The sequence below is a fragment of the Hyaena hyaena genome, unplaced genomic scaffold, assembly GCF_003009895.1.
Source record: "Hyaena hyaena isolate Hyena2069 unplaced genomic scaffold, ASM300989v1 scaffold_64, whole genome shotgun sequence".
Classification (NCBI taxonomy): domain Eukaryota; kingdom Metazoa; phylum Chordata; class Mammalia; order Carnivora; family Hyaenidae; genus Hyaena; species Hyaena hyaena.
In genome coordinates, this window is record NW_024080698.1 from 2,028,737 (window position 1) to 2,040,983 (window position 12,247).

General features: G+C 44.6%; 1 protein-coding gene across 4 annotated transcripts in view; it reads left to right on the forward strand.

The window, feature by feature from the left end:
• Window positions 1-12,247, forward strand: part of THADA (THADA armadillo repeat containing) — a 319,486-nt gene that overhangs the window by 161,221 nt on the left and 146,018 nt on the right. For all 4 annotated transcript variants that reach the window (XM_039232420.1, XM_039232421.1, XM_039232419.1 and 1 more), the window contains exon 29: window positions 11,200-11,368. In XM_039232420.1, coding sequence (XP_039088351.1) covers window positions 11,200-11,368 — 169 coding nt within the window. The remainder of the gene's footprint in view (window positions 1-11,199; window positions 11,369-12,247) is intronic.

Consider the following 12,247-nt stretch of genomic DNA (forward strand, 5'->3'; position numbering starts at 1 on the left):
TTTAGCTGGTAGTATTGGGAAGATTCATTTAACTCTTTGCAGAGGCACAGTAATTAGCTAGATTCTCGAGGGGAGGTTCTGCATGATTAAAGGGATTGGGTGGTTTTCGCCTGCGGAAGGGAAGAGCAAGGGGTGATTTAATGACAGGATTCCAATACAGTTAATGAAGGGTTTTCCTGTGTGTCGAAAACACTGGTCATTTGTTCCCCAACTCCAGAGGCTCAAACCGGAGAAAATTGGCTCCCAGTATAGAAAGATAGAGTGTGGGTAGTGTTAGACTTAAAACTTTTATTACTGGCATCAATATTATTATGAGATTAAGCAATGGAGAAAGCCAGGAGAGGTCATAAAGATTATTTTAAAATAAAAAAGATAGCTGTCTGTCTGGGTGTCCATTGAATTACAGGATTTGGTTATTGAAGGGGACCTTAGAGATTACTTACTCTGATTTCCTTTTACAGATGAGGATGTGAAAAGACATTGTGTAACTTGCCTGTGGCCACATTGCTAGACACTTATATTTTAATCTGAGAATGTTTTCAAAGTAGCTTCACTTAAGTGATACCAAGACCATGTGAGAGTTTCTGCTTCCCAGCAGGTTTCCCGCCACCAAAATAGTCCCTTAAAGCTGATGACTATGTGTGTAATTTTTCCCCAAGCCCATGGCAAGGCAATATACTGACCTGTATGTGTCTCTTCTGTCATTTAAAAATGCTAAGGATTCTTATTCCTGGATATTTCAAACTTGTCTCTGAACGAAGGCTGTACTTGAAATGACTGTAGATGATTTGATCTGAGGTGATCAATATTGATGGAGGTCAGCAGAAGACACTGCCACAACCTTTGGGGAGCGCGTCCCAGGCTATCTGATATGGGGTTCTTCAGAAACTTCTGGCTGCTGGTCGTGCTACAAAGCCTGTAATTTGGTGGGTGACTTTGGGTCAGTTATTATGTCCTGGTGATTAATTTGCTTTCCCTAAGGGTAATGTATTAAAAAGCTTTAGGTTTTGTTTTGCAAAACACTAGTTAGAGTCATAGGAAACATTTTTAGGCCATCAATTCATTATATATAGGGTCTACAAATGGGAGTTCTAAACACTGGAATTAAGTGGGATAAATTGCTTTACAAAGGATTGTGCATCCGTTACCATAACTGGAAGAAGTTGGCACACTGCAGTTTATTTGATTGTGGTTATATTTTATTTGGTAACTCATCATTCTGTACAAGCTCCCACTAGACCATCTAGAACAAAAAGGTACATATGTTTATATAGTATTATGTACTTATTTCAGAAAATTTGTATGCATACTAAAAAATGTGATAAAATATTCCAAAGTACCCAGCACATTGGCTGGCATCTAGCAGAGAACACAGTAAATGATCCTACCTTCCTCTCTTTCTTTGCTTTCTTGGGTTTTAGCCTTGGGTTTGAAATCTTTCAGAAATCTAACAAATTCTTGTCAAAAGGGAAGTTAATAAAATTGTTCGCGTTTAAAAGTGTTTACTTAAAAATTACCATCGCTGTGTGTTGAGTACTCACTTTACTCATAGGATGTTTAGATTTTAGGAAATTTTAATGTCTTTTCAGATACAGTCAACTGAAAAGTCAGGTTCTGTTGGTTCAAGAAAGATTTACTCAGCACCTGTGATTTGCTCAGCCAGGCTTGGGCTAGATTTAGGATGCTTTGAATGCCAAAATGAGAAATTTGTATTTAATGTGGCAGTAGAGAGCTATCATTGGTTCTGAAACACTGAAAGCTAAAAACAAACACAGACCAAGAGCATTCCTTTCCAAACCCTCCCCCTAAATATCTATATTAGGTTAAAAAGAAGGCACATCCTCTCTATACCTTTGTGTGGTCTGTTGAATTGACCACCCAGTCCCGTGTTTGTGAACTGAAAACCACTCACGGTAAATATGCTGTAAAGTTTAATGGAGTGAATTTCAACCGTATGAAATTGCTCCGAGAACTTGGCTTTTGAGCAGGGACCATCATCCCAAGGAGACCCTGAGTGATCAGGACAGTGTTCTCCGAGCCACTCGCTACCTATAGGAAGAGAAGATGTGCTGGGGCCCGGTGTTATGTTCAGCCCCTTCAGGGAATGAGCGGCTGCCTGAATGTGCTCATCTCTGTCTTTTGTGGAAGCCCGAGTAGAAACAATGTGAGGGCTTTTGCTATTTAGAGGAATGGGCAGCTCTCTTCACGTACTCCGCACAAGCTGCCGCCCTCAGCCCCTGTCCTGCACACCACTTACTCAGCCTGGGAGCCCTGAGGGTAGCTCAGAACACTTTTCCAGCTGTCCATGCGGAGACTGGCAGACCAGTATGCGGCTTCTGGATTCAGAGTCAGAGAGAAGAGGATCCACGCGTGGACTGGGAGGGAAGATCATGCCAGAATTTCAAACGAAATCTCATGATTATTTTCGTTGCTGTGGAGAGTTTTATACTGCGTGTGTTAGAGCTCTGCCTTTTTTTCACTTTGTAATACCCCATTTTGTTTTGGGTAAAGACTGACATTAATGATTCACCTTTCATTTCTAGGGTATCCAAAATGTTTGTGTATTTCTGTTGCTGTGAAGTCTTGCTCGTGTTTTTCCCAGAGTCAGGAAAGAATCACTGTTAAAGGACACCACATTTCAGTGTCCCAGAGGGAAAAGAGGCCCTTCTTTCCACCTATCTAGGACCATTTGATTGGAATCTGAAAAATCCGGTTTCAAATTGTATTGATGGTTATCTGGGCAAAAAGTAATGAAGGAACGAAATGAAATTTCAGGTGAAATACAATTTTTATACTCCAGCCATTTTGATATCAGCAAGTAGCCAGAGAGTAGCCTTCAGAAATCATGCATCCTTTCACGTAAGACACGTTTGTTACTTTAAATAATTAAAGAGCAGTATTGAAAGAGCTTCTTGAAGTAAGTACCGCACTAGATACCTTCTTCCGTCCCTGTTGGAAACTTCTCTCGCTTTATTTCCCAACACTAAGAGGAATGGTGTGACTGCAAGTAGCCATTGTCCTTGCGGCTGTGACCCTGTGTTTTTGCCACACACATGGCCTAGCGCTGTGCTCAGTTCTTGCAAGAGCAAGTGGAGGGCTGTCAAAGCGACAGAGGCCGCCCCAGCTCCTGGTAGCTGCCATTCGCACCGCTTCAGGATTAACCATCTGTGAACTACTCAGCCTGCAGAAAGCCTTGGTAACGTGGAGGCAGAGTGGGGGTGACCTTAAACGAATGTGCCTTCTACGGCCTGGCTCTGTGGTTGTCACACACCGCCCTTTTCAGATGCTCTATTGTGGCTTCTTATTGTCAGCGTTTCTTCCTAAAAACATTTTTTTAAAAAAGGTTTTACTGTGCTGATTGCAGTTGATTGGCAAAGCGCAATTATGTTTTGAGCTGTCCAGTAGATAAACATTTAAACTAAGCACCCTGCCTGCAAATACGTACATAAATATATACATATATTGTCCACAAAAGCTGGAAATGTACAATTTCCAGCTTAGCTTCTGTCTGCTGCTCTTATTTCTCTCTCACTGTCCAAACCAAGGGCTTTTAGAAATCAGACTTCAAAAGTCCTGAAGCCGTTATCCTTCCAAGAAATATATTTGAAGACAGAGATCTGTGGCCGTGCAGAGGGCACCATTACAGTAAAGGCAGCTTCTAAGTGCTAGCGGTTTGAGTTCAGGAAAAGGAACAAGTTGTTCAGGTGGTGGCAGGGCCTTTGATGGACTGCAAATTGGTGTAGAAAGGACACGCAGAGACTCCGGCGACCTTGATGGGCATAAACTCACCTGCAAATGTGGCGAGAAGGGTTTCCGCAATGCCACATTTGTAACAAAAACATACTCAAGAGTCACAGGACACCCTGAAATGCCTACTCTTTCAGATTCCCTGGTACAGATATTTATTTAGTGGCTTCTCTTTTGTGGCACACAGAGCCACACACACATGTACATGTCTCCGGAAGGCAGGATTTGAAATCAGGAACTACACACAATGAAAAGGAAAAAGAAATCTGGTGAAGCAGCATTAGCATGGAATAGAATTTGGGCCCTGGACCCAAAGAATAAAGACAAGTGGGCCTCACGGGCCAGTTGCCCCAAAGAAACTCGACGTTCCATCTGTCTCTTCCAGCTCCTTTGGCGGGGAGGGGGCAGGGTAGCCTTTGTGAGCACTTGAAGCCTGTTTGGTACAAGCAAGGCTCTGTGTCTTCAGGCAGTGGTCGAGATGGAGAGCACTAGGGAGTTTGTGCTTGTGGATCAAGCTTTTAAGTTTGAAAACTATTCCACCTGTTAGCTTCAATGACAGCTACCACTTCCTGACCGCTGTTGAGGTGATTGCGAGATGCAATCATCTTAAGTGCTTTATCTCACGTAAGCGTCACGACAACCCTATGAGGTCATTTCTCTTGCCCGTTTTATAGAAGCTGAAAATCGACCTGGCCAAGGTCGCACACTAGTGAGTGGCAAGACTTGGATTTAAACTTAGGTCTCCTGGATTTCAGAACACGTTCTTAGCTCCTGTCCTATGTGCTGTATTATTCAGAACTATGAAGACCCTGTCTCTGTTAACTACACTGGAATTTTAAAAAAAGGCAAAAACAAGACCGTTTCTGCTCTCCAGATCGCTTTGGTCTAGCCAACATGGAGCTTCGGCTACTACAGGGAAGGCAGATGAGATGTGCCCCCGGCTCTGTTGGATCTGAGCATGCCATTGCAGGGACAGAGTCTGGGAAAGGAAGTCATTGATTCTGATCAGAAGAGGTGCAGTAAGATTTTGCAAAAGAAGTGAAACCTGAGGCGAGTTCAGAAGAAGAGGGGCTCCTCGCGTGTATAGGGTGAAATGACATTCATCCCAGTGAGAACAAATGACATCGTGCAGAGGTACCAAGGGCGAAGCCATAGTTGGTTTGACAGAACATACACAGTTGACCCTTGAACAGCTTGAGAGTTAGGGGTGCTGACCCACCCCACGCAGTCGAAAATCTGCATATAATTTTTGACCCCCCCGAAACTTAACTGGTAGCCTACTGTTGACTGGAAGCCTTATTGAGAGCAAACAGTTGATGGACACATGTTTTGTGTATTATATACTGTCATCTTACAATAATACCCAACTTCTTAATTTTTTCGGTATTTCTAGGCTCCGTAGCTCATCGGTGAGTTTTTCAAATTATCACAAATCTCCGAAAACTTTCCCCCAATGTATTTATTGAAAAGAATCTGCACGTTAAGTGGGCCCATGCCATTCAAACCCATGTTGTTCAAGGGTCCACTTTATAACAAAGTTCTTTTAAAATAGTGTCACCTGAGGCCTCAGCCTACGTCTTCTCACCCAGTCTGCAGAAATACCTCACGAGGTAGGCTTATCTCAACTTTTGTCCATAGAAGACCATTCCCCAACAGCAGATGGCCCTGCTGCTGTATGAGAAACTGACCATCATGGTGGGGTGTTCTTGAGTAAATCTAGTGAGAGTTGGGAGTAAGTCACACATAGCTTCCTTAAAACTCAGCCCAGCTCCTAGGATGCCAACCCCGTGGTCAAGTAGGGGCATCTAGAGAAAACGGGTGGCCATCTTCAGCAGCAGCAGGAGTTCGGGGGTTTCTGTTTTGTACAAGGTACAGCTTGACCTCTGCAGAGTAAGGATAGGCCTGGAGCTGGGCCCGGGGAATCCAGAGGACCTGGGGGAAGCATTAATTATGTCAGTGAGGGAGAGTGGAAGGGGATATTAGCTGGATCGTGAAGTCATTCTGAGACTTTTCTCAAGACTTTCTCTCTGATTCTTATGAAATGAGGGACTCACACAAGGTCATCGGGCCTTTTGAAGTCCTTTCAAAAATACCTCTCCCTCACATTGCCTAAAAATGTTCTCTCAGCCATTCTGCCTTGCTGTGCAAATCAGATGAGGAAACACTTGCAAAGGTTTTAACACCAAGCCTGGTGCTCTGTCGATGCTCAGTAAGTGTTAGTGGTTATCAGCATCATTTTATTGTTCTGCTCCGGGTTCTACCAATTAGAGACTGGATACCTTCAAAAGCCAGTCATACTTCAGTGAGTCTAGGTTGAACTTGTCCAAAGCTTCTCCAAGACTGAGGATCTTGAGGCGGCTGCGTTAAGACTGGATTTTGCAGGTGGACAGACCCTAATTGGAATGCAAGATCTGCCAGTTTCATTTGCTAGTTTTATGATCTGAAGCATGTCAGGAAACCTCTCCTCATCTGAAAATAGGGACGATGATGACCTTGCAATGAAGATAGAGCGAAGTCGATGATGAAATAGTGTTTCTAAAGGACGCAGCCAGCCCTGGCACACAGCAGTCACTTAATACACCTCAGATCCCTTCCTTCTGTCTGGATGCACTGAGGGGCACTTTGGGTTCGTGTAGGGAAGGACGCAGGCCCAACTCAAACGCTCTCTCTGCCTGTCCCTGTTTCATCACAGCTGGACCATATCTCCCAGACCACCCACCCTCCTCTCTGTGTGTCTCCCCTCAGCCCTTCTCCCACAGCCTGTGTTTACTTCTCGAGGCCCTGACAAGTACAGGCTGATGGGCCTGTCTTTCGCGCCGCACTGTGGGTTCCCGTGGCCTGGGCGGTGGCTTTTCTGTCTGCTTCTCTGGTACCTACCCGGTGTGTGCTTGTGCTGGGCACTCAGGTGTCCCCACGGCTCCTCCAGGAGGTACCGGTGAGCAGAGACAGTTTGGGTGATGTCCAGCCACTTACCTGTGAAGCCTTCCAAGGAAACTAGAACAGAATCTGAAGGTAAATATAAAGAGGGAAACACCTGGATGAAGGTCGGCCACCATTCTAGGAAACAGGCTGAAGTGTGGGGAAGATCTCAGAAGAACAGGTGCCTGCTCAGAATATTCTGAACTCCCCAGGGTTCTCCAGGGTTCCTGAAGGCCATCCTCATGCCAGAGTCCTTTATCTCTTCCAGAAAGCCATTCCAACTCCCTTTGCTGCTTGGCTTCCCTGTGTCGCTCCTAGCTGTATGTCTCCGTGAGGACTGCTGGTGTGTGGTCGTGGGTTATCTGCTTGACTCCCCTCTAGACTGGCAGGGTTCCATGAGCAGAGCCCTGTTCTCTGTCTCCCTCTCTCTAAAGTGGAGCGCGTACCTGACAGTCACACTGCGTGCAAAGGAGCAACTAGAGATTCTTGCCTTGGGTTTAGGAGACGCTGCCCCAAGGTTTTTGGGGGCTGTCGCAGACTTCCTGAAATTATATGGGAAGTTGTGTGTATATGTTCATAGATCTATTTCTCTTTGAAGAGAGCCCACGGTTTATATTAGATTCTGGAATGTTTTCCTATAAATGTAATCCTACAAATATTAAAAACAAAACCAAAAACACAAGCATTTGGAGATTTCCAACATACTAGTAAAGCTTGTGTTTTCATTAACTGAGAGAGATTCTTACTCTCCCTCCATTTCCAGGTGTGAGCTACCGCTTGGAATAGCCCACAGACGCCATCTTGGTGGTTCTGGGTTGGGTGCTGCTGCAAACAGAGCCTGGAAGGTCCACTTAGCCTTTCTGGGCTTCGTTTTATGTTTCGTCTGTTCGTTTCGGTTTGTAACGCCCTCGTGTCCTGCAGGAATGCAGCAGAGTAAAGAACTATGAGTGTTCAGGTATTTTATAAACTGCAAGGGCTCTGTAATTGCAGGACGCAAGTGTTAAAGTGACAGATGTGTCATTTCTTGTGTTACACAGTGCTGAGAGCACAGCAGGCACTCAGTACATGGGAGATTAAGATGAACGTGGGAAGGGTTTATTGGAGTGAAAGTTCTAGAGGTTCGGGTGAATGCATGTCCCGCACACCCTGCACAAGGACCTAGTGCTCAGGCCTAAAACACAGCTAGGGCTCCTGAGGAACATGGTTTTCAAACAGTAGTAGAAGCAGAAATGACCTTTCAGATCCCAAATCCATTTGCTGTACTCTCCTGAAGCATTTGAGGCTTAGAGAGACAGAAGCAGAACACTTCTTTTCAGAAGGGCTTGAGATTCCTCCTTATCTCTGTTTTTAATGTTTTATTTATTTTTGAGAGAGAGGTGGGAGGGGCAGAGAGGAAGGGAGACACGGAATCCAAAGCAGACTCCAGGCTCAGAGCGGTCAGCAGAGAGCCTGATGTGGGGCTTGAACCCCACAAACCATGAGATCATGACCTGGGCTGAAGTTGGATGCTCTACCGACTGAGCCACCCAGGCGCCCCCTCATCACTTTTGATGGAGCGCTCCCCTCCCCCCACCAAAAAAATCTCATTATCTTCATATCATCATTTTGTTATTTTATCTTCATATAAATGGTATAGCCTTCACACCATAGTTTTCATTCTCTCATTGAAGCCATTTAGAGGCCTGTAATTCTTAGAACATGCTCGTCCTGCCCTGGACACGGGCACACTGCATGGAAACTTTGTATCTCCAAAGCACCTTGCCTCTTAGAATGTTCTCACAGACGTCACAGGAGAACACTGGGTATAGATTATTGCTACCGCTGTCAGCTCAACCGAGACCCAGAGAGGTTACTGTGACTTGTTCAGGTGCTCCGATTTTCCATCCTTTATAGCCACTAGACTCAGCCCCCACAGAGTATCTCTGCTTGATTTTGGCACATTTACTGAATCAAACTAGGAGACTCTATCCAAGGGAAAGATAGATTTTAGCTGCAAATATATTCTGTTTAGGGCTAAAAAGACTATGTATACATCCCCTCACACTCCAGGCCACATATACCTCATCAGACCCCTCATCAGACCCCTCCCTGCCACCAGTAACTGACAAAGCAGTAACCTGGAAATGTTTTTTTGCTTAAAGATTGTGTGTGTGTGTGTGTGTGTGTGTATTGACTATAATCTGTCTTTTCAGTTTAACAATGTGCAGTAGAGGAGTTTGAAATTACGTTTAATCATTGTTTTATAATGAATGATAATTAAATATTACTTTTAAAAATTGGTGCTTTTTTTCCTGTAATTGCATTACTCTTTTGAGGGAAGATTTTGTTTTGCACTTTAACCCGATTGTGTGCATTTGGAAAGTACCCCAGCACAGGGTACCCAAAAGCAGAAAATTCTGGCATTTTTCCCACTTTCCATTCTTTCTCCTGTATGGATGCCAGATTCCTTTGGGAAATCATCATTTGCTAAAGGTCAGGAGCAAAAGGAGGGGCGTTCTTTAGTGTACAGTTACTGCTAATTAGAAACTAAACATCTGTAACCATGTCAGAGTTATTTGTGTTTGAAAAGAAACATTTATATACAAGAGCCCAGTTCGGTAACATAAAACACACTCTAACACAAAGTGTGTGTGCTGGAGGGGTGGGGAACAGACAGATGGGGAAGCTTCCGACAAATGACTGGGCTTGAGTGAGGTCATTGGCTAATTAAATCTCAAAGCATTTTCAGAGTATTTTCTTTTCTCTGTCGAGTGAAGTTTTCTCACACCCCCACCCCCACCATGGGCCAAAGCAAACATTTTACTGCATTTGCCAATTAAAGATTAAACGGGTAATCATTTTACAGGAGAAATAAGTAGAAAATGGGTGATTTGGCAGAGCCTAGTTGAAAACCATTGGGAAGTCTCTAGCTACCTACTGTAACATTAGCTCTCGGTGCCGTCCATCGTATGATGTAAGGTGAGCTCTTCTCCATCCACAGTGTGCTGATTGACCTGTCTCACAGATGTGTACTTGACGGGAAAAAAATGACACAAGGTTTGATTTACCCCGTGCTTCTCTTTCCTCTCTTCCTACCCCACTCGCCGTGATGAAATTCTCTTTGGATCATTCCATTTGTACATTAATTAATCTGTTCTTTTACTGTCATATTAAGATAAATGTCAGTGTTACCTCTGGGGTGTTAGAAATGTTGCAGTGGTGGCGCTTTGTGCCTCCACATGCTGAGTCTACATGGCCGCATGGCCCTCATGACCCAGATCTTACCAGTAATATCTTCTTAGAATACGAATTAATTTTGAAAACAGAACAAGAGATCATCTCTTTCTTCCACAAGAGTCTACCATCTTCTGATCGTCTCCATCCTTGTCTTGGTGTCGAAGATATTACTGTAAATTGAGTTACTTTCTAAATTGGATAAAAATCATGGAGTCCTGGGAGTTCTCTAGTTAAGAACTTATTTCAGCCCAGACTTACCATATTGGGCTTTCCTCTCAAATAATACTATCTCTGTGAAGGCTCTCAAGTGCACAGTTTCAACAAAATGGTCGTGGACTCTCAGGTTCTGAGTGTTTACAAAGTCAAGAGGCTCTTAGATGACCTGCCTTTCCAATGACCTTTGTAGAATCTCAAAATCCCACTTGTCCGTGACTTTCACTATCCAGTTTCACTAAGAACTGGCTTTTATTCAAGCTCTTAGGGTGTGAGTCAGCCCAGAGGCAAGGATTCAGTGACTTGAGGGTCCAGCTCTTGTTCTCTTGACAACAAGTTCAAGATCATGTCGTCTGCCATTTGTGGCACTGCCCAGTCTGGCCAGACCCACTTCTCAGCCTGAAGTTTCTCTGTTATTTCTGAGCCTCTCCTTCAGTCAGCTACGTCTGCCTATGCCTTGAGCAAAAAATTTACCTTGCTTTCTACCACTGTTGCTGGTTGAAACAACTTCCTGGTTCGAGCCTTCTTAGAATCATGCTTGCTCTCCTTCAGTCCTTCCAGAACCTACAATCTCATCCTCATGTAGCCATAATACGAAGATCACCCGCGTATCGTTTCTCCAGGACTGTCTTGTGCTTTGGGGGCATCTTTTCAAATATACGCCCCATCTTGCCGACCAGAGTCTAGGCGCCCCAAAGACCACAATGCCTTTTCCTCCTCATGGCACTTACTGTTCAGTCATTTCGAGTGCCCAATGAATAGTTGTTTGATCGTTGAGGAGGAAGCTATTTTTAGCTACTACCCATTGAATCATTCCCAAAGCCTGTCTGCATTTATTCCTGTGATGAATCGTAGATATTAGTAATACTTACATGAAAAGGAAAATCACCTGTAGAACCAACACTAACACATACACACCATCATTGGAATAAGGGAAGTATAAAAAAAATAATTTGGAGTAAGGAGGAACTCCCATCCCCTACCCTCCCCCCTCGGCCCCCCAGCTTGGATGTCCCAGCTGGAGCTAGATGGAACATCAACATGTACAAGGGCACGGATGTGGAAATGAGTATTGGATGGTCTTGTGTTTTTATGTCTCCCCAGATGTGGTCACTCGCCCGTCTACCGCTCCCGTGAAATGGCAGCTCGTGCTTTGGTTCCGTTTGTTATGGTGGATGAAATTCCCGATACGATCCGAACTCTGTTGGCCAAACTCCCCAACTCCACTGACCGGTGTTTCCGGCAAAACCATATTCACGGGACGCTACTCCAGGTAAATAAAGTTACTTTGTGTCAAACTGCACAGGATAAACTTTTGTTTCTTCTCATGGACTGTTAGCAGGTGGAGACTTGATACACAGCTTAACTTTATCGGTAGAACTTTTTTCTATTGCTGAAAAGACCAGGCATTTCCTAGGTGCGCAGTTTTCATGTTTGTAGTGAAACACTGATTTATTCGCATGTCTTTTGCATTAAAATTCCATGTTTTATACAGCATCCTTTCTTCCCCATTTGGACGTAGCTCTGTGAACCAGATAAAGTTCTGTCTTTTCCATCAAGTCCCTGCAGACCATCCGGGCCCACTCCCTGTTCAAGGTGAAGTTGTGGGCACTCCTCGAAGGGGAGGAAGGAGAATCAGACACACCGGGGAGAGTTTGTGCTGTGGGCGTCACGCCATAGTGCATAGGAATGCCAGGCCCTCCTCTCCTGTTTCCTCAGTGCCACAAAAGAGACTTTTTATCTTTCAGAAATATACAAATACACGTTTTGCTTTTAACTTAACATTTCCTCTGCAGAGGGCCGAAGTATAACAAATGAGTGAGAAAGAAACTTCTGCCCGGAACTTTCTTTTTTAAGCCCTAACTGTAAACCTGGGAACGGGTGGTACTAGACGCATCTGTTCACGTGGCTGCCGGGGTCGCTCATGGTGGGGCCGGATTGGGGGTGGGATTCAAATATCAAGTCATGTTTGCGCTTTGTGGGCAGAGTTGGGGGGGTGGGCCTGGAGATCCCAATATAGGCATAAGTTTGAAGTCTGTGCCGCTGCCATGAGAGGCAACGCACAGAACGGTTAACGGCCTGAGACTCGGGAGCCAGAGTCTCAGGGTCAGTCTCGCTGCTCACTGCCTGCACATCTGCATCTTGGGGGTGT